Source organism: Chiloscyllium plagiosum, chromosome 24 (assembly GCF_004010195.1).
Source record: "Chiloscyllium plagiosum isolate BGI_BamShark_2017 chromosome 24, ASM401019v2, whole genome shotgun sequence".
Classification (NCBI taxonomy): Eukaryota; Metazoa; Chordata; class Chondrichthyes; order Orectolobiformes; family Hemiscylliidae; genus Chiloscyllium; species Chiloscyllium plagiosum.
Genome location: NC_057733.1, coordinates 30,513,024 through 30,533,605, shown reverse-complemented (window position 1 = coordinate 30,533,605; position 20,582 = coordinate 30,513,024). Strand labels below are relative to the sequence as shown.

Genomic DNA, 20,582 nt, shown 5'->3' with positions numbered 1-20,582 from the left:
TAAAGTGTTATTAATTGCAATGCAATATTGTACATGAATTACCTAATAATAAGCAATTAATTACTAGGAAGTAATATCAGTACATTTTGCCTACACAAAATAATCTAGTAATGTTAAAGTTAAAATGTTATGGAGGAATATTGAGCATTGTTGTTATTGTCTTAATAAGCGTAGTTCACTAATTAAACCCTTGGATAATAGATTTTATTGAAGATTGAATTCTTGGTCCCATTTCTACAAAAGAACCCATAAACATTTCTTCATGAAGCTTGTCATGCTTTTCTTGCTTCTTAAGCATAAATGACTTTTTCAGTGATAATTGCTTGTGCAGAATTACTCCCAACTCTCTAAATAACTCTACTGATATTGTATTAGTTATAACGTGGAGATCCAACCTGAAGACAAAATAGCAATATTTATGTCACGATTGACGTGTCTCATGAGCTGCTGTAGACAGTCGAACTCTGATTATCCAAACTTCTATTATCTGTGCAAACATTATCCACGAACTAGGCTAAAGGGACTCAGGTAATACAAGCTATTTTAATGGAATCTTTCTTCATTTCCATTAGATTGTAAGTCATTTTAACATTTTTCAAACATTCATTTCAATATGACAGCATATAATGAAGTTCACTTGAAACTGACCATCAATAAAAAGGTTGATATTTGTAGGATGGGCAGGCTGGCATTTAATTAAAAAATAGCATCTCATATGTAAATGGCAAGTTGTTTACCTGCTTACCTGCATTTACCAATCAAACCTTTTATAAAATGATTTTGATGTAAGACATTTCACTGTGGAATATGTTTGGAATGTATCTTCATAATTTCTACATATTGCTATTTGAAAATTGAGTTACACAATTGATTAAGACAACATTGACCTTTTGTCTGGTGCCACGTGAATCTCTTGTTTGTTGATCTAAAATTATAGACAAATCTTCAACTTTCCGTACATTCCATATATAGACACACAAAGTGCTATGTCTGCCTCATGGGCTAACTGAGGCACCCAAGGGTCAAATTTGGCAGTTTTGACACTGCAAATACGCTGCCCTGCCCATCATATTGGATTGGATTGGACAATAGGGTTCTAGGATGTATTTCTGAAACTGGTGTTGACCCATTCATTGTAAATGGCCTTTCGTGAAATTGGTCTGTGAGTGACTGTGGCATGTATCACATATCTGCACTTGTAAAAGCCGAACCAGAATATCAAAGCTGTCTTCCAAAAACTTTAATGGTGTGCTCTTTCTTGTCACCATTTCCTGACATATATATTGTGTTATCTTGAGACCCTGGGTCTGAGGTGATTTATCTTGTTGCACCAACCTCTGGACTGATCAACCTTTCTGGGGCTGTGACAGTTCCCTGCACTTCAGCAGGACTGTAATAACTAGGCTAGTGGATCAATTTGCCAATGCTTTGCACTAACTGACCTCATTACTTATGTGCAGCCCAGAGTGAGAGTCCTGATTTAGGTGCAATCCGGTTATTTCCAGAGGGATGAATTGGTTAAACTGCAAAAGAATGAGGACCATGGCATGTGATTAAACCATATCTGTTCATTGTGGCAAAGGCAGCATTTCATTGTACAAAGGTGTTGCCTTTGTACTATATGCATGATATATGTAGCTATTGTTGCTTATGTGTTCATCGGCTGTGCACAGCAGCAGAGGGATCAGATATGAATGGCTGAAGTTACTTCAGGTATCTTCTGAAAGCGAAGGTGCCATACGGCTGCAACTGGTGATAGTTTTTAAAAAACCACATCATGGCTGTGAAACTCACACAATGGTTGAAAATGTGAAAGACCAAAGATATCTCATACACTAGCCCTCACTGATTTTGAGGTAAGTGAATTGCTCTCTAAAGATCTTTGACAGATATGGCATTTTGTTGAGGTTACGCCTCCATAGCAGCTCGGCTTCTCTTCATTCTTTCAATCCCACTCAATTCCCAGTGAAAACTCTATCAGGGTACTCATCCCTGGAAGCAACTGAATTCAGCACAAGGTTTTAAATAAGAAATAAATAAAATAGGAACAGGAATAGACTGTTCAGCCTTTCAAAACCACTCTGACATTCAGTGAGACCATGTTTGACCTTCTACTTCAGTGGAAAGTGAGGTCTGCAGATGCTGGAGGTCAGAGCTGAAAATGTGTTGCTGGAAAAGCGCAGCAGGTCAAGCAGCATCCAAGGAACAGGAGAATGCTGAATCCTGAAGAAGGGCTTATGCCCGAATCGTCGATTCTCCTGTTCCTTGGATGCTGCTTGACCTGCTGTGCTTTTCCAGCAACACATTTTCAGCTCTTCTACTTCAGTAACAATTTCTTACCAATCCCTGCTTTAAACCTACTCATAGACTGAGCCTCCACAGCCCTCTGGAGTAGTGATATCCAAAGATTTACCATCCTGAGTGAAGAATTTCCTATTCTCAATCCTAAATGGCTTGCCTCTTATTCTGAGACTGTGTTCCCTGGCTCTAATCCCCATAGCCAGTGTAATCATCCTTTCCTCATTATCCCCTGTCAAGCTGTGTAAGAATTCTATATGTTTGAACGAGACGAGAAATGAACAGAAAAGTATGTCAGCACCACCCTGTCGACTTCTTAAACTTTAATGTAGTCGAGGAAATATTCATAACTATATACAATTGCGCCAGCAGCAACAGAAATAATTCAGCAACTAACCTTCCAGTAGTTCATGTTCTTTTAAAAAGCATTGGTGGGGAAGTGCTACATTCCATTTAATGTCATGCTTAAGTGTGTGAGGTTAAGAGATGACATTTTCTGCAATGTGCTATTTAAACATAGTGTCAAGTTCATGTTGCACACTGGTTAAGGTCATAATTTGTCTGCTCTGTACACTATCGACAGTTGTTAAGTGTGTTCACACAAACCCTTCACTATGTTGCCATCCTGCATATTATCTTGTCAGAAATGTGTTTATGCATCTCGATTCCATTTCTGCACATTAGTATGCTAAGTAGTAAAAAAAAAGGTTCTCTCGAGACCAGTAGCCCCCTTACATAATGATACTTGAACTGATCTGAATCAATTCCTCAAATGGTGATTTCATGTTTGAACACTCTCCAAATGCACAAGTTAGTGCAGATGACTAAAGAGGGACTTGCCAGAGCCATATTTCACATGATCATGTATTTTGCCTTTCTGTTTTAGACTTGGCTTTGGAATTTCATTCATTAGGTTTGTGTTGTAAGTTTCGAAATTCCAATTGTTACTCCTGACTGAAACATTAAATTGTTCAAAGAAAATGAATTTGCAGTATTATTTATTTGCCAATGTAATCCTCTTCCCGGTAATTTGAAAAATATCGTAATTAATTCTTTATAATGAATCAATTCAAATTTAAACAAAGCAAAATGTTTTCCTTCCCATCTTTGTTCAATACCTCAGTGGCTTATTCCGTGATGTCACATACTCAGAAATCATTAACACTCAGTTTAGGTAGCATTGCAGATATCAATCTTTTCTCAAAGCTCAAAGAAATGAAAAACTAAATACTGTAATGGTGAGTTCCTCCTCCTTCCCTTTAGGGAAACGTTCATATCATTACAGTATGTTATTCCAAAGATTGATTACACATCATTTCAACTATTCCATTACAAATACCTAATTTTGTAGAAGTAGAAATTAATGATCTTTTCTTGAAAAAATAAACATTGAATAAATTTTTAATAGACTACAGGATTGGAGAATTGGAAGAGGTCTGGGCATTGATTCACCCCTGTTTTTCTTAATCTTACAGATGGACCATAGCTGCTCTTTTCTTTTGTAATGATGCATACTATCCATAATTAGCTTCCACAATGTTTTAAATGCTCATTCCTAAAAAATAATGTCTATTTACATACTGTAAGACAATCATAATAGTGACCAGAAGAGCTTTTTTGAGTTACTAATTTAATGATCATGTCTGTTCATTCAAGTCATTTTCCTGTATTACTGGAATAGGCTTCCCTCCAAAATCGATAATGATTGATACAGGTATTGTGGAGCTGGTGTTGGATTCTTCTTCAAATATCATCTTTAACTCCCATTGATTTTGTCCATTCCTGCTTCCCTCTTTCAATTCACCTAGTTTCTTATTATGAATACAACCAAATGTTGGAAAGTGTGTAATTGTCTGTTCCTTGTTGTTTAAAACTGCAATTCCTTTCCATCTTCAAATTATGTCAAGAAATCTTTAGGATACTTTTGTATGTCTTACTTTGTTTGAAATTTCAATACCTGTATAAACAATAACTAAATGTTGTACAACAATGATCAAATAGTATATTGATATGTTAGTAGCTTTGAGACATGTTGCAACACATTTTTCTAAATGTCTTGTGTTTTGCTATAAATACCATTTGATTACATGATCTAACATTATTCCCAATTCTATAATGCTGATAAAATATTCAGAACAATTATTTTTGTTGAAGAAAGAAACAATCTTTATTAAGGATATTGTTAATTGAATCACATTAGAAGCTTACAGAATGACAGAAAAAGGAAGGCAGAGGTCTAAACTACAGCTCTCTAATCAGCAGGTATCTACCAGAGCAGCAGCAGAGAGCAAGAAATTAGGAACCAACAGCATATAGACAGTTAAAAGCACATGAGGTACTAACCGGATATTAAACAACATGCAGTTCCAGGACCGAGAGGGTGTGGAGGACACAAGGGTTGAGCAAAATAGTCTTTAAGATTGATATGGAATTGCAGACAGTATGGCTTGGAAAAGTGATGGTTTTGTGGAGTTTGGATTCTGAATTGCTAAAGGCCAGGCAAAGCTAGGAATACTTAGGCCAAGAGGGCACTATTCAAACTTTTGAGATGTGAAAGGTCCTAGGTCTGAAACTAGGACATTACTAACTCAGCAGCATAATAGCATACCCTATACCAAGGCAGCATTATAATATCAAGGGCTGTACAGTTCTGCAGTTCAAAAGGATACTACAGACTCCAGGCCTAGGTAAAGGGAAGAGAAGGGGAGTAACGGGGCCTCTTGAGTCCTGAAACGTCAGGCTGTTTTAAAATCTTATACAACACAACCTGTTTCCATTCTAGGACACTGAAAGTCCTAAAAAGAGAGTTATATTTTTGAAATGTTTACATTTCTTTTGCTTAATTTTTTTTGCCACTATTATGTTGAGAGCTGTCAATTCTTCTTACTCCCATTGAAAACAACAAGAATGCTATAGTGCATAATAAAAATGCACTTAACTGGGTGTTAGCGTGTTACTGTCCCGAGACATTCCTGTTAGTTTCAATGGGATGGAAGATCAGGGTGTGTTATAGTCTATTGCACAAGGGTGGCAGCTAAAGGGCTATATACAAGTGGAGTTATAAAAAGGAGGAGTTTGAGCGTACACATGGTATACAACGTACAATTCTTTTCCATATGGCAGTACTTGCGTACGTTCCACATCTTGTTTGCTGAAGGTGTGGCACAAGGTTCTATATTCCCAGAATCCATAGATTTCAGCTTCTGAGCCCTTCATTTAGTACAGTGCACCTGTGTCATGCCAGAGTCACTAGAATATAAGATGAAGGAAAGAACTTGCACAGTTTGGCTTGGAGATAATTCTGATAAATTTATTAACCAACAAATCTTTAATAAATTTGAAATAGCAATTTATCTTCTAAGTAACACAAATGCATTAATAAAAATCTAAAGAACTATGGATGTTGTAAATCAGAAACAAAAACTGAATTTGCTGGAAAAGCTCAGCTGGTCTGGCAGCATCTGTGAAGAGAAATCAAAGTTAAAGTTTCGGCTCCACGACCCTTGATGAAATGTTAACTTTGATTTCTCTTCATAGATGCTGCCAGACCTGCTGAGCTTTTCCAGCAACTTATGTTTTGTTGTGAATATACTAATGATTCATTTTGAATATATAGCAATGCTTCAAGCATAGTATATATGAACATTTTATTCCACATGAGGGACAGGAAAGCAAAAATATTTTTCTCTTTTATACTCAGCAATCTTACTGAACAGTTTCAAGTTATGACTAAGCTTAAATCAGATGCAGAATTGCAATCTATTTACATTTCACCTTTGGTGCATCTCAACCCAAGTCATATATTATTTCTGAAACAGATTGCTGATTAAGAACTAATTGTGCTCTTCTCAAGTTATGATAATTGGAATTTACTTAGAGATTGACCACACTCACTCATGTTCCGAAAAGCTATGCCTGGTTATATTTTGTATCAGGTCCCAGAGGCAACTTACTGTACCACTCACCTATCATTAAACAATGGAACATTTTAGTCCTCTCACCTCTGCCTGAGATTTATTTGAACCATAGTCCCACACATAAACAGACATTGTTTTAGCACACTACAATATATTGTCCTCCATGTAGAGAGATATTCTATATTATTTTTAATAATATAAATAAAGCCAGGACATTGCAACTGTTGATTTGCATATAGACAGTTGTGTAGATTTAATGATTTACATATTGGAAGGACAGCAGGTAATTAAGCCCTGAAAGGGGAGTGCTAGCTATTAAGGACAAATAAAGATACTTAAAAAATTGCAGATTGCAAATGATTAGAGGAGTATTTTGTAACCCCTTTTCATTGCAGTTGCCTTTGAACATCTTGCAGCAGACAGATGCGACTGTAGTTTATCAAAGTGCTTAGCAAGAAAGTGTTTAAAGCAAACACTAATTTCAACATATTTATAGGAAATGCATATACAGTAAATCTTTTAAAATAGCTTGAAGATGTAAATGGAAAGCCAACAAGATAAGGTTAATATTATGGACCCTACATTATTATTACATTAGTTAACTCTATCAACAATAATGATGAATTTCTGTACAAATCTGCTCCTGATAAAAACTATTTTTGTACCAGATTGAGAAAGAGAGAAACAAGAAATGCAACAGAAATTTCAGTTACCTTTCTCTGTCAATTTTGGCATCTTTTGCTATTTGTAGTGCTTCTGAAAGATACATTTTGTGTACTTGACAAATTAAATCACACACTAGGATGTTTTTTTCTTCTTTCAGTGTTGCAGAGACAAGAACTTTATTGTGTGCTGCTGTGACACACACATGACAATAACTTTACATTGTACAATGACAGATCACCATGTATGTGCAGGGCTAAAAAAAGAACATTTTTGGCATCGTAATGACCTGGTAATTCAGCAAAAGAAAGTTGTGAAAGTTGGGGTAAATATTCCTCATGTCTCATTAGCCCTTGGTGGACAATCTTACAAATGTGAATGGATAATTGGCCAAAACATAAACATCGTGTTTTAGCTATCTTTCATAATTCCTATTGCATTGTGGTAATGAGTGCAGTGAGACAATCATTTAATTGTTTTATTGTGTCAAAATATAAATACCATTTAAATGTTATGATGCTCGACATCTTTACTAAACAGAGAATTTGCCAACAGTCAGCCATTTGGGAATGACAGATATTTCTGTCAATAAAGCTGATTGGATACATCTGCCCACAGCTGACTCTGGTCTGTCACTCAAGCTGATCTATGAACTTAATCTATTAACATAGCTATTATGATCCATTTTATTTACAATTTAAAAACTATTAATGTGATCTTTTTGTGGGTTGTTTGCTTGTAGGTCATTGTGATGAGAAAATGATTCTTTTTGGTGATAAAAAATTCTCCAGTGTTCAGAACATGGTTAACATTTAATGGTTTAGAACATGAACAGTGCGTGAATTGAGTCCTCTCACAATGCTGGGCATTGCCATATTGATAACAATATTATGGGGAATATTTCTGTGCATGACAATTGTCAATCATAGAACCTATGATCGAAATGAGAAAAACAAAAAAGATCTGCCTACTTTTCACATAGATACTGACATCACACACTGGTAGCGCATAGGTGGTTGAGATGGATAAGAGGTTCCATAAAGCTGGCTGGGAAAACTGCAGAAGAGATTTCTTCTGTTGTGTTAATCATTATATGTCGGACTTCTTCATAGAGGACGTATGCTGAGTTTACTGGGCATTTTATGTGGTTTTCTGTTGGAGGTTCTTGCTCCCATTGAAAGCGGAGCACACATAACAGCGTGGAGGCTGGGGGTGGGGGGTGGGGTGGGGAGTACACTTTTCTGAAACATACCCAGAGGAATGGACACTTACCTCATGAATGTAACCATTCGTCCATTCCTCCCATGGTCAAACTCTGGTATGGTCACGAACATTGGGCTAGTGTGCCCTGTCCGCATGTAAAACAAATATATATTCAAATAGCATTGTGCAGTGTACAAACGGATAGTCATTGAGTTATAATGCATTAATATGTGCACATATTTACAGGTGTGCACAGAATAGGGAGAGTCAGGGCATAAATGTCATAAATGTAAGACTTAATTTGACTTTTAGTGGTAGAAGAAAATGGACAATGGTGAATTGGCTGCTTGCTATATTCCGGGCTTGGCTTTCCTTTTCTGGAATAGGTATACCAGTTCCAATATTGCTTGCTTGTCAAAATTATCTTCACTAACTCAAACTTGGAAAAATGATTAAATAAAAACAACAATGAAGAGTTAACTCTAAACACCATATATGAATAAGTCCATATAACATTGATTAGTGAGAGTCTCAAAAGCATATAAGAATATGCTGGGTAAAACACAAAAACTACAAGTGTGGGCAAGACCAAATAGGTTTCTACCCAAGGAAGCAAAATCTTGTGAAGACAATAGGCTCCTAGTAATGACAGTATATTTGCAGTCACAGCTATAAATAAATTATTAAAAGTCAAAATAATTACAGTATAATGTTACCATAATAATATCAATATCAATACAGCCTGGAATCAGAAGAGTTGATCCAATGTGTAGAATAAATTTGTCAAGAGAGTGTTTTAAGAAGGTAATTCAAAATTCTGTTGATTGTTTCCCCGGTTTTAACCCCACTTTAATTCTATCCAGTGGAATTTACAGCTAACACATATTGTAATATATTTTCTACAGCACACAATTCACATGATATTTCATAAGTAAACATTTATAAAGATGTTAGCTATTTCTTTTCCCCAAAAAGTATAAACAGTGCCTTTTTAAAGCTATTTTTTCTTTTTTTGCAATATAAAAATGATCCATGGAATACTTATGTGCACATATTGAAAGTGTATAAAAGGATGAATACAATTTTCTAAGTCTGTTCCTACCCATTTTAATCTACATATACGAAGACAATCATATGCTACTAATCATAATAAATACTCAGTTTTAAATACTTGAGTCAGGTTGACCTATAATACACCATATTGCAATGGTTTGGAGTGTAATGTAACAGAATATATTCTGACAGTAAAATATAAGAAAATCAAATCTAAAATAAACTACACTAACATTAAAACAAACCTGTATAGCAAGCAAAACACAACAGATCTTAGGGTAACTCCTCAGTTCTGAATATGTCAACTTTCATCTCACTATGAAACCTACACAACATTTAGAATATACTCTGGTCCAGTTAATCCTTAGAGATGCCAGAAATAAAATAGAATGTGATTTCAATTTTTTGGTTCATTCACACAGTCCCAATCTCATATTGTACTTAATAATCTAATCTCTATACACAATTCACACTTAGGAACCTTCCTTGGAGACAATAGATGATTTTAAAAAATATCAAAATGTGCACAGGAAAAGGCTGGGGCATTCAGTACTTGAGGGAGACCTCAAAGAATTGCATTTGTTATATAAAAACAATACTTAAGGCCAGCAGATATAACATTCCAAATGGGTAAGAATTTTTTTTTCCATTTTGTTGTTTGCTAGCCTTTCTCAAAAATGATGATTTTTCTAACAATTGTACACAAGACTTGCGTTCACAACATTAATTGTACCAAGAAAAAATATAAACTGTTAATTCCATCTTCCAATATTTTAGACAGTTCTTTTTAGTAAACATGCCTATTTGAAATGCCAGAAACCTCTTCTTAAGGTGATAAAGTGCTTATCATACAAATGACTTCCATTTAGCAAATTGCATTTACAACAAATTTCTGTAAATCAGGCATTGCTATTTGAATAAATGCAAGTTGTGAATGGGGGACTGATAATTCTGATCTTGAAGATTCATGTCAAATAAATTCCTGTCTGTTGACTCATGAGAAAATTGTAAAACTGGAAAATGTAAATGATTTTGTTATATTATGTACTGCCGTACTAGATTACTTATCAGGAACAGTTTCTGAATAATTGGTACACCTTTAAAAACGCAACTTTACTGAATGGCCAAATAAAGAATGTTTACATTTCTTTTCAGGAGAACTGCTTTAGATCTATGTTTGAAAGCCTTTAGCCAGTAACTGAACCAAAGTCAATTGCTAGGGTCAGACTATTTTGTTAGGTTGTGCTGGTCACAGCAACAGAATGATCTAAGAAAATGTGATGACAATTAATGAAGTGACAGCTTAGGAGACATAAATAGTGTATGTGAATAAATGAGGTTTGCACTAAGCCCAAAACAGTGCAGAAAAGAGGAATGGAATGGAGAAAGGTGCAACAGTGCTAGGTAGGAAAGTGCTGTTACCTCCTTTATTAGAAAATATCTATATCCTATATTTTAAATATCCTATTTCCTAATTTTTTCTTAAATGAATGCATTAGTGATGTACCTCTTAAATTGATTGTTATCTTTTCATTGTGGCATGACCACCCATTTTGGACCATTTACTATTAGAAGAAATTTGCTGAACCATAGAAAACCAGTGCAATTCAATATCAGCTCGGTGGCTTGGTTTCATTTCCAACCCTTTTAGCAACAGTGAGCAATGTTTACACAATGCCTTCACCGACGAGGCATGAATAAAAATTTCACTATGTCAACTGGACATCATCTGCTTTATTGGCAATGACGATGTGAGAAACCTATTGCATTTTATCTTTTGATTTATGTTAAGCTACTATTATTGCACTGAAACTGTTAGACCAAGGCTGTCTATCTGAATAAACTGTTTCCTTCCTCTATCAATCAAACTAGACTTAAAAATGAATAACATAGAAGGCTTTTAAAAGGCTCACTTCACACAATCATGGTTATGAGGGGCACATTTCAATCACAGTTCTGGTTGACACTTCAATCCACCAGGCACACATGTGGTGAGTTAAAGTCAGGTTTGTCACACTGACTATTGGGAAATCTGGTGCTGACAGAGATTCTTATAGTAATCTAGAGTGGTATTAGATTAGGAGGAATTATATGCTGTGTAGGTTTTGCTTTCTATCACCTTAAAGCTGTGTATCCCATTTCATACAGAATCTTGGTCATTTAACTAACTTTAAAATCGACCATCCTGAAAACCTAATAGAGTCACTTAAAAAAATTGCAAAAATTAAAAATCGGCCTAAACCAAGAGAACTCTCTGGTTGGATGCCAATTTTCAAAAGGAAACAATATAGCTGTCAAGTTTCCTGTTGTTTTCTTTTAGGTTTATACATCAGAAATTTTCCAAAGTGGATTATACTGAGCAAAACTCAAGAAAAAAAATTGCAATCACCACAGATAGAACATGTAATAAACACAAAAAAAAACATCTGAGGTAAAAATATCATGTTAACCAGAGAGTGTCAGCACAAAACATTACTGCATGTCGTGCCGAAACCCCCACAGTTTCTGAGAAGACGTTTCTAGCCCTGCTGGGTTTTAGTGTGTCTCTGAGTTTCTCTTGCTAGTACGGGGTGAAGCGACTGTAACCTCCTCTGTACAGGCTAGCCTGCAACATCAAAGATGAAAAAAAATCGAATAAATATTTTTTAATGTACGAAATGCTACAGCAACACAAGCCACAAATCTAATTAAGAGAATGAAGGGAGAAAAATCATCTTAATTAATGAAAGCTTTTAGCTAGCAGCTGCTCCGGAGATTTGCACGATTTGAAACCACACGCACGTCACCTCGGCAAATTTAAATCATTTGTCTAAACGAAGGCATTGCGCTGATGAAGCTCAAGGGAGTGGCAGGCTCTTTTTTTTGTCTTTCTTTCTCTCTGCAAAATAGCTACAGAGGGCTTTGCCGCAATCACCATTCATTAATCTTAATGTTTTCGGGGTTTTTTTTTGTTGAGGCTCTCAAAATAGAAAATTGAATTTTTTTTCATCAATGATGTTGGCTGCAAAGCTAGCTAAAAACCACGTGTATCAGTAAAGGTATTCGCTACAGTGAGTGTGAGAACTGAGAGAGACGGAGAGAGGCCCAAATGCTCGCAGGAACACACACACACACACACACACACACACAAAAGAGACTGGGTGAAAGAGAGAACAATCTATGTGTATGAATTTACTCCTGACATTGGCAATAATTGTGTATCAAAAATGCTTAATCCCAAGGCCTTCATATGGTATTCAACTAAGTATATGCATATATCTTTATTATTTTAAAATAAATTACATTAACAAATTAATTAAATAAATTAATTCCCCTAATTGCCTACGTATCCATGATGGCTTCCTTGCACTGATGCTGTGGGTACAAGGGACCCTCACCTACAATATAGTTTCTAGTGATATTGTCCAGAATGGCATGGTCTCAAGGACTGAATTAAGAAAACAAAAACATTTTCTACTTTTCTCTTGCTGTGGTGAATAGTCCCTTTCAAAAAAAATGGTGAGAACTCACCACTGAGAAATAGGCAGGATAGAGAGTCATTCCCTCTTAAGTTATTAAAGCAACATCTAATGCTTTTAAATCAAAATTTTGCCATTTCAACACTTGATTATGATAAAGCTATATTATGATTATAATACCATGATGAAAAAAAAGGTTATAAATAATATAAAGTAATAAGAAGTGAAATGAATCAGTATGCAGTAAAATATTCTGAAATGAAAGTTGCTAAATTTAGAGCAGTTATTCCTGTAGTTTAGGAGAAGCCCTTATTTTGCAACTCAAAATCTTCATAAATCAAACTATTTTCTGTTAGTACTCTTGCTTCTTCTATGACATCATCAAATATCATGTTAGTAGGAGTGAAATTCAGATAGAACATTTATGGAGGGAGTTGTCTAATTTGGGACTTTGAATCTTCACCTTCCCTGAAGTAAACTGCAAGTGGAAATGAGTGACCAGCTATCGTTTGCACTCCTAATTTAAATATATCTTTCACCTCCCTGTTTCATTTGAACGGGAAGTGGAAGCAAGCATTATGACAGTCATGTTAAAGATCTTTCTAAATCCAAATAAATCCATAATCATTCGTGTGTGTCTTTTATGCATTCATGTAGTTCCATGTTCTTGAGGCCCTGAGCCGTTCATCACAGAAGTCATGTAGCTCACCTGTTCCCTGGGTAATAGAGTGAAGATGATCCTTCCTGGTGCCAACAATTCTAGTTTCCACATCTACATAAAAAGTTTTCATTTATATCACTGGAGATCAGACCTGCCTAGATATTTGCATGCACTCCATATTAGCAAGCAAAAGACCAGTTTTCTGAGATGGTCCAATATTCTAGCCATTACCCAGGATAATTAATTGCTTGCTGGTCTATTTGAGCTGAGAGTTAGGATTACAGAGGGATATGTGGGAACTACCCAATGGGAAAATGTTTCTTAAAATCAAATGAATGGTTGCAGTTGCACAAAATCCAGAAACCTTGCTGTTTGACTTCTTTTTGGACTTCAAAAACTCAGAAGTAAGCTTAATCCAAACTGGAGCAAGTTCTGATTGGCTTTGGTTTGATTAAATCCTTTTGGATTTTGGGTTCAGTTCAATGTTTAATCCCTACCTGGTAGGCCAACCAAGGACTGGCATTGACGGCATTCCTGGAGATATCTCTGAGATGAACCGTCCCACTCTCTCTAACGAGGAGGATGCCATGATTGCAGGAGGTTAACATGGGGGAGGAAAGAAAATGGGGGAAAAATGAGTGGGGGAACAAGAGATTGTCTAACTGGACATGTTGAAATTACAAGACAAAGCAGGCAGGAGGTAAGAAATTACTAATCGATATACTAATGAGAAGATTATTCAATGATGTCAGAGATGAGAGAGGACCAAGTCTAAGTTAGCTAGTCTTTCAATAGCCAGCAGATTGTTTAATAACAGATTTCTCCCAAACTACATAATTTTCTTGGGTGTTACGGAATTTTTTATAATTACCTTTTTTGTTGCAATTCGAGAACCCAGAGGAGTTTACAAAGTCATTACTATAAAAGCCTAGGTACGTTCCCCCTGTAAAAGGTTAATAATTCACTTTCGTTATCTTTATGTGTTCTTATGCATATATTTGAGTCTATGTGCATTTATGTTACATGTGTGCTTTCTGAAGCTGTAGGTACATTATCTGTCACCTCACTGCAATAGAATAGCATCTGTGGAAATGGAATTCTCTTCATGGGGTATGAACAACTTTCTCATGACATAAAAAAATTTTCAACTGCTATCGGTATGTAAATGTTTCAACGTAACTCAATTTAACATTTGAATAAATGTAACACTAGTTGATGAATCTGCATTATTATTACCTGGTTGGTATAAACAAAACACACATTGGGCGTCAGTGAGGGGATGTAGTTTCTCCCAGTGCTTTCCTGTGTATATCTCTGCGGATAAACGTACATATGTGACTTGTGCATCCTTTATGAAACAGATCTACAGATTGACAGCCGCAGCCATTTTATCAGTAGGGATTTGTTCTTTCTTTTATCTGTAGGTTTGGTTCATATGTGTATATGTCACATACATCTATGGGTACACTGCTTTACTGTAGTAACGAGAACAGAAAACCTAATAGTACCAAAGGTGTTGTCCATCTAAAAGGTTCATTTTACAAAGGAAGGACTGTACAAACATGTGCTTGAGTGTGTGTTTCCTCATGATTTTGGGTTCAAACAGTTTTAATAAAATAACTGAGATTTTAGGGTAAGTGTAGTGTGTAAATTAAGGCTGGATTTAAAATCTGAAAAGGCTCAGCTACTTGCCTCTGAAGTTCTTACAATGCATTGAAAGTACAGCTTATGTGTACTTGTGAGTGTATGCTTCAGTACAATGTATCTGCACAGGCACACGCCCACAAAATACATATTTGTCTTTACATCTGTGGAAAATGTCAGTAAATAGTAAGTGTCATTCTTGATGCTTACCATGGTCCCAACGCTGTACGTTGCAGCTGGTGCAATAGTGTGGTGGTAGGGGTCAGCTGCTGCATAGACTCTGCCATAACTGAAATATAAGAAGAAGTACATATAACATACAGTAATCAACTCACTTCTACTGGTCATAGCAAACAACGTTCTGAGCGTTACAATTTTGACAGCCTTGTGCTCATGCAATCATTTCAACAACCCTCAAGGATCCCAGTGCTTACAGTTTAATGCACTGATTCTTGATTTTGGCCAGCAGAGAATGAACAAGACTAAGTGCAAAGCATAAGAAAATGTTTCAACTGTAATTTTCAACAATAGTCAATAAAACTGAAACTTTCAAAGTATGACCACCAGAATTTGGCATCAAACACAAGTGGCTAAAATGGTCTCAAGAAACTTGCACTCTATAACTGAAAACTAGCATTGCCAGTGAAGTTTACAACAATGAGCTGTTTTTGATCTGTTGCAATTCTAACACAGTGTTGTTCTCCTCAAATTAATGGCCTTAATATATATTTAGAATATTTCTTCAATGATAACAATGGTGGAATGAAGAACTTTACCTCATGGTTCCACTTATACAATAGCTTCAAGCACTGCCACAGTACAGTAATCACATTGAAATAGCTAACTATAAATTATCTGCTAGAGGGCACTCCAATACAGAATTTTCATTTGAAATCTATTTCATGTGTACAGTTGACTGCTGTCACTGGAGGTTTTTCTACTGAACTTAACAATCTTTTCTACTTTTACTGAAAACAGCCAATATGTAAATTATATTTTCAAATAGGTCCTGGTTCTTTTTGGAGTCTGACTCCTTAACGAGTGTGATTTATAAACGGGTTAAAGGCTTGCTCCAAATAGAAAACACAGGAATAGTAAATATCACTTCACTGAGTGCACTAAAATAGGCCCATCAGGACTTGCATGGAAGGAGTTTTCTTTAAACACAAAATGTTACTCGCAGATTGGAAGAGAGAGGTAACTTTTCCACATTTTCAGGATGGAGCCTCAAAACTTAAGCATTCACCTCGGAAATTAAGGTGTGGATGGCTCAGGACTTTCTGATTGTTGGGTCCAAAGCTGGAAAATTGTGGGCAATGTCTATTGGAATTTCTGTTAGTTAAAAGAGTACATTTGTAAATTTACCTCAAGTTCATGTCAACAACAACAAACCATACTTATATTGTGCTTTTATGGTGTTGAAATGGCCTCAAGCTCTTTACATAATGGATGTTGAATAGAAGGAAGAGACACGAGGAAAATTGACCAGATGTTTGATCAAAGAGGTGGTATTAAGGGCAGTCTTATAAGGAAGTGGAGAAGTTTGTGGAAGATATTGCAGGGAGTGGATCTACCCCTAAACAGCTGCAAGCAAATCCACCAATGGTAGCAGTGAAGGGAAAAAGGACGCAAAGAGGCCAGAGCTTAAAGAATGGAAAGTGTTTGATGTGGTAGTTGGCAGCAGAACATGCAGTTGTAGACCTGGAAAGAAGACACAGATAGGGAGGCCTTTATGATACATGAGAAAGGAAGATTTAAGCTGAAGACAGTGGTGTCTGAGAATCCATGTAAGTTGACGAGGATAAGGGTGGAAGATATGCTGCAGTACTGTTTGTGGGAAGTAGAGTTTTGGATGAGTGTACGCTAATAGTGTGTGAAAGATGAAAGGCAAACCAGGAATTCATTAGAATAACTGAATCTAAAATGGACAAAAGTCTGCTAATATTTTGAAGGTTACAATAATGTTGGTGGAGAAGATATTGATAGCTCAACTTGGGGTCAGTTATTTGTACACCTTGCCTTTAAGAGAGTTCATCTTTAAGGATCACGGTGCTGGGGGCATACAATACTGTGACTCTGCCTGGTAATTGATCTGCTTTCTGTCTGCAAGTTGCACACACTGAAATCAGTTGTTTTGCCATAATATCTGCTTCATAATTTCAGATGTTTTTTACTGTCTTAAAAAATCTAACTCAGAGTCAATCAATCCTTGATGATTGATTGACTGTGAGATAATTATTATTAACATGGCATGGTGAATGGTAGTAGAAAATATGGTGCTTATGAGGCTCATTGTGCTTGAACAGTCAGCAAGTTAACCCAAGGTACAACACACGGTCTACAATCCTAAATCTAAAGTGTATGAGACAACCCTCAATCTCTTTGCCCATTGCAGTATCAGAGTCAAAAATACATCTTGCTGGTAAGCTGACAAATCTCTACCAAGAAGGCAGTTTAACTTACTTAAGAAAAGCAAATGATTGAGGTGTGTGCAAGGTTGTTGGCAAGCAAGGAACCAAAGGCAGCTCAAAGGCATATTGTCAGTATGTTCACACAATTCCTGAGTTTAAAATGGGACAGAGCAGAGCTTCTACCCAGACTTGTTCTGAAGATGGTGGGACTGTCCTCTGAAAAGACACTAGACAAAGTGGGGCTATGTTCTCTACAGTTTTGAAGAATTAGAGTTGATCTCATTGAAGCTACAACACATGTAAAGGGATAGTCAGGGTAGATGCAGGTAAGATGTTCCCCTTGGTTGGTGTGTCTGGAACCAAAGGGCCCAATTTAATGATAAGAAGGATGCCATTTAGGATCAAGATGAGAAGAGATTTCTTATATGTGCGAACCTTTACAACCCTCTACACTAGAAGGCTATGGGAGCTCAGTCTTTGAGTATATTTAAAGCAGTGGTTGATACAGTTTTCATTGCCAGTGGCATGAAGGGTTATAAGATGGGTTGAGTAAAGGTATTGAATTATTTTATCAGCCACGAACATAATAAATGGTGGAGAAGACTTCACGGGCTGAATGGCTTACTCTGATCTTCCTAACAAAGTAATGTTTAAATAGTGTTGAGAGTTGTGCTTTAACAGATTTGGGTGTGTCTGATGCAGAAAAACAAACCATTCAAATTTGTTCAGGAGTTAAGACCAAAAGTCCATCCAGAGTTAGCACATTGTGATTAACAACCAAAGAATCCTTCAAGATAAGGACATGTTAGAAGACCAGTTCAGAGTCAGATTTTGATTCATCGATTAGAATTCATGTAGTTCAGCCAGAAGCCGACAGAACTCACCAGACTACTTGCAGAGAAAGTGTTCCTTATAAAAAGTTTTCCAGATGGAGAACTCGCGAACAAAATTGTTGAGCTGGTGATTGCATTCACCCTGCATAGAAGCTTTCCAGAAAGATTTGCTGAACAGTCTAAAGTTACATCAAATTGAAGAGCTCCTGAAGGAAGGATGGAAGTACTAAATGATCTCTGCAGGTCAATCAAACTTACTGGTCATGAGTACAAACTTGATGGTTGACACAATCGCTCCAAAACTCAAATAAAGTAAGGCATGTGGAAGGTGCTGCTTTCTGCATGCACCAAGAAAATGCCCTTTTTTTTCAAAGGTGGGTAGCAGAAAAAGCGATTGGCAGAGGCAATGCATTAGAACAAAGGATGGTGTAGCTACAAAGAGGCATGCACCAACCTAAACAGACGGAGTGTTTTCCAGCTACAATAAAGACCATCTGGTATCCAGCCTGAGGCAAAGATATGAAGTGATCAACAAACTAGAATCTGATGATATCTACAATGAGAAAAAAACTGGTGAACACATTCTTCACACTGTCAATCTCATGGAAAATATTAATATCATCATATGGTCACAAGCAGGTGCAAAATTTAAATTATCATGTTTAGGCAACTCGTGACTATTTGCTACCAATTTAGGTTGAGACCTTGGCAAATGCCAATGTAAAACCCTCGTGAATTCGAGAAAATAATATGCAACCACAGACTTGGGAAGCCATGATGAAATCTACAAACAGCACACAATGGTTGACCAGTTCCATGTGCAGGATCAATGGGGCTGGAGTGCAAATACAATCAATCTGCCTGGATATCACAGATGTTCTACATCGTAGACACTGCTGGACCAGAAATCACAACTTCAACAGCATGCTGTGATCTTGGAGTCGATAAAGTGTGGCACTGGAAAAGGCACAGTAGGTCAGGCAGCATCTGAGCAGCAAGACAGCCAATGACCTCGCATTGGTTACACTTTATGTCATCAGTCAGAGAGAGACCCATCAAAAACTGCAGCAGATTCATCAAAAAACTCTTGCAGAACTGAGAATGGAATGATCAGACTATAAGACCATATGATATAGAAGTAGAATCAGGCCATTTGGACCATCAAGTCCACTCTGTCCCTCGATCATGGCTGATATGTTTCTCAATCCCATTCTCCTGCCTTCCTCCCTTAACCCTTGATCACCTTACCAATCAAGAACCTATCAATCATTTTTACTTAATGACTTGGCCTTCACAGCCCTCCAGAGGAATGAGTTCCAAAGACTCACCACCCTCTGGCTGAAGAAACACTTTACTTTCTTCTGAATTCGCGGAATTAAAAGCACTGCTCTCTGCTGGGCAAAATTGCAAGTGCAAGAAGAAAAGGCTGAACGACCAGCTCAGAACAAATCCAATCTCTGGGATGACAACATCTTGAAAAGAGACCTTGGCTCAGCTAACAAATATAAGTGGACAGGAAAGGAAGGAACAGGGCAATCTGGATCATCAATTCAATGAAACCGAGAGCAACTGTCCTGTAAAACAGGTCACACATAGCAGAAGCAGCTACAGAGACATTGGCTTGAGCTCCAATAAACAGTGCAGAAATGATAAATTTGCTAAGACAGGTGGAGATGCAGATCACACACAATAAGAAGCCGTACATCATTCATAGTACAGTCCTTTCAGAAATAAATCTCAGCAATGATGCTCTAGAGAAAGCCAATCATTCACTGAGAAGAGAGGGGGAGGTGAGGACTAGGGACAGACAGTCAGTAAAACCGATAGGAGAGGGTGATGTGAGGACTAGCATCACCCAGAGGAGAGGGTGAGTTGAGGATTAGAGACGGACAGCCAGCATTACCGACAGGAGAGGGTGAGGTGGGGACAAGAAACAGGCAGTCAGCAACACCAAGAGAGGGTGAAGTGAGGACCCCCGGAGAAAAGCACACAGATCAGAGGCAGAAATGGGATATAAAAATAATATTTTTGTCATCTATGACAGCGCGGCCTCCCAGATCTTTATACAGTGAGTCCCTTCGGACCCGGTCCATCGTTGACCTCCATATAAACTGGAAGATGGCCCGGATGACTGCAGCGGCACAGGTTCTGGGAATAGGCCAGATCTGTGCCACGTATAATAGCAATGACAGTGCCTCACACCTGATGACCAGTTTTTTTCCCGCGATGGAGAGCGACTGTAGCTTCCATCTGCTCAGTTTCTGCCTCACTTTGCTGATACGCTCCTCCCAAGACTTGGCGCACGCCCCAGCCCCTCCGAACCAAATACCCAGCACCTTCAGGTGGTCGGTCCTGACAGTGAAGGGGATCGAGGATTGGTCGGCCCAGTTCCCGAAGAGCATGGCCTCACTCTTGCCTCGGTTTACCTTGGCCCCTGAGGC

General features: G+C 37.3%; 1 protein-coding gene across 15 annotated transcripts in view; it reads right to left on the bottom strand.

Moving 5' to 3' along the window:
- rbfox3a (RNA binding fox-1 homolog 3a) overlaps positions 1-20,582 on the bottom strand; it is a 1,786,123-nt gene that overhangs the window by 277,579 nt on the left and 1,487,962 nt on the right. For 2 of the 15 annotated variants that reach the window (XM_043714673.1, XM_043714675.1), the window contains exons 13-15: positions 15,108-15,186; positions 14,490-14,567; positions 13,751-13,823 (exon numbers count right to left, since the gene is read on the bottom strand). In XM_043714673.1, the coding sequence (XP_043570608.1) occupies positions 13,751-13,823; positions 14,490-14,567; positions 15,108-15,186 (230 nt within the window). Of the gene's footprint in view, positions 1-4,440; positions 5,548-5,846; positions 11,740-13,750; positions 13,824-14,166; positions 14,197-14,489; positions 14,568-15,107; positions 15,187-20,582 lie in introns of those variants that run through there. The other 13 variants (XM_043714683.1, XM_043714687.1, XM_043714674.1 and 10 more) reach the window with 12 other exon arrangements.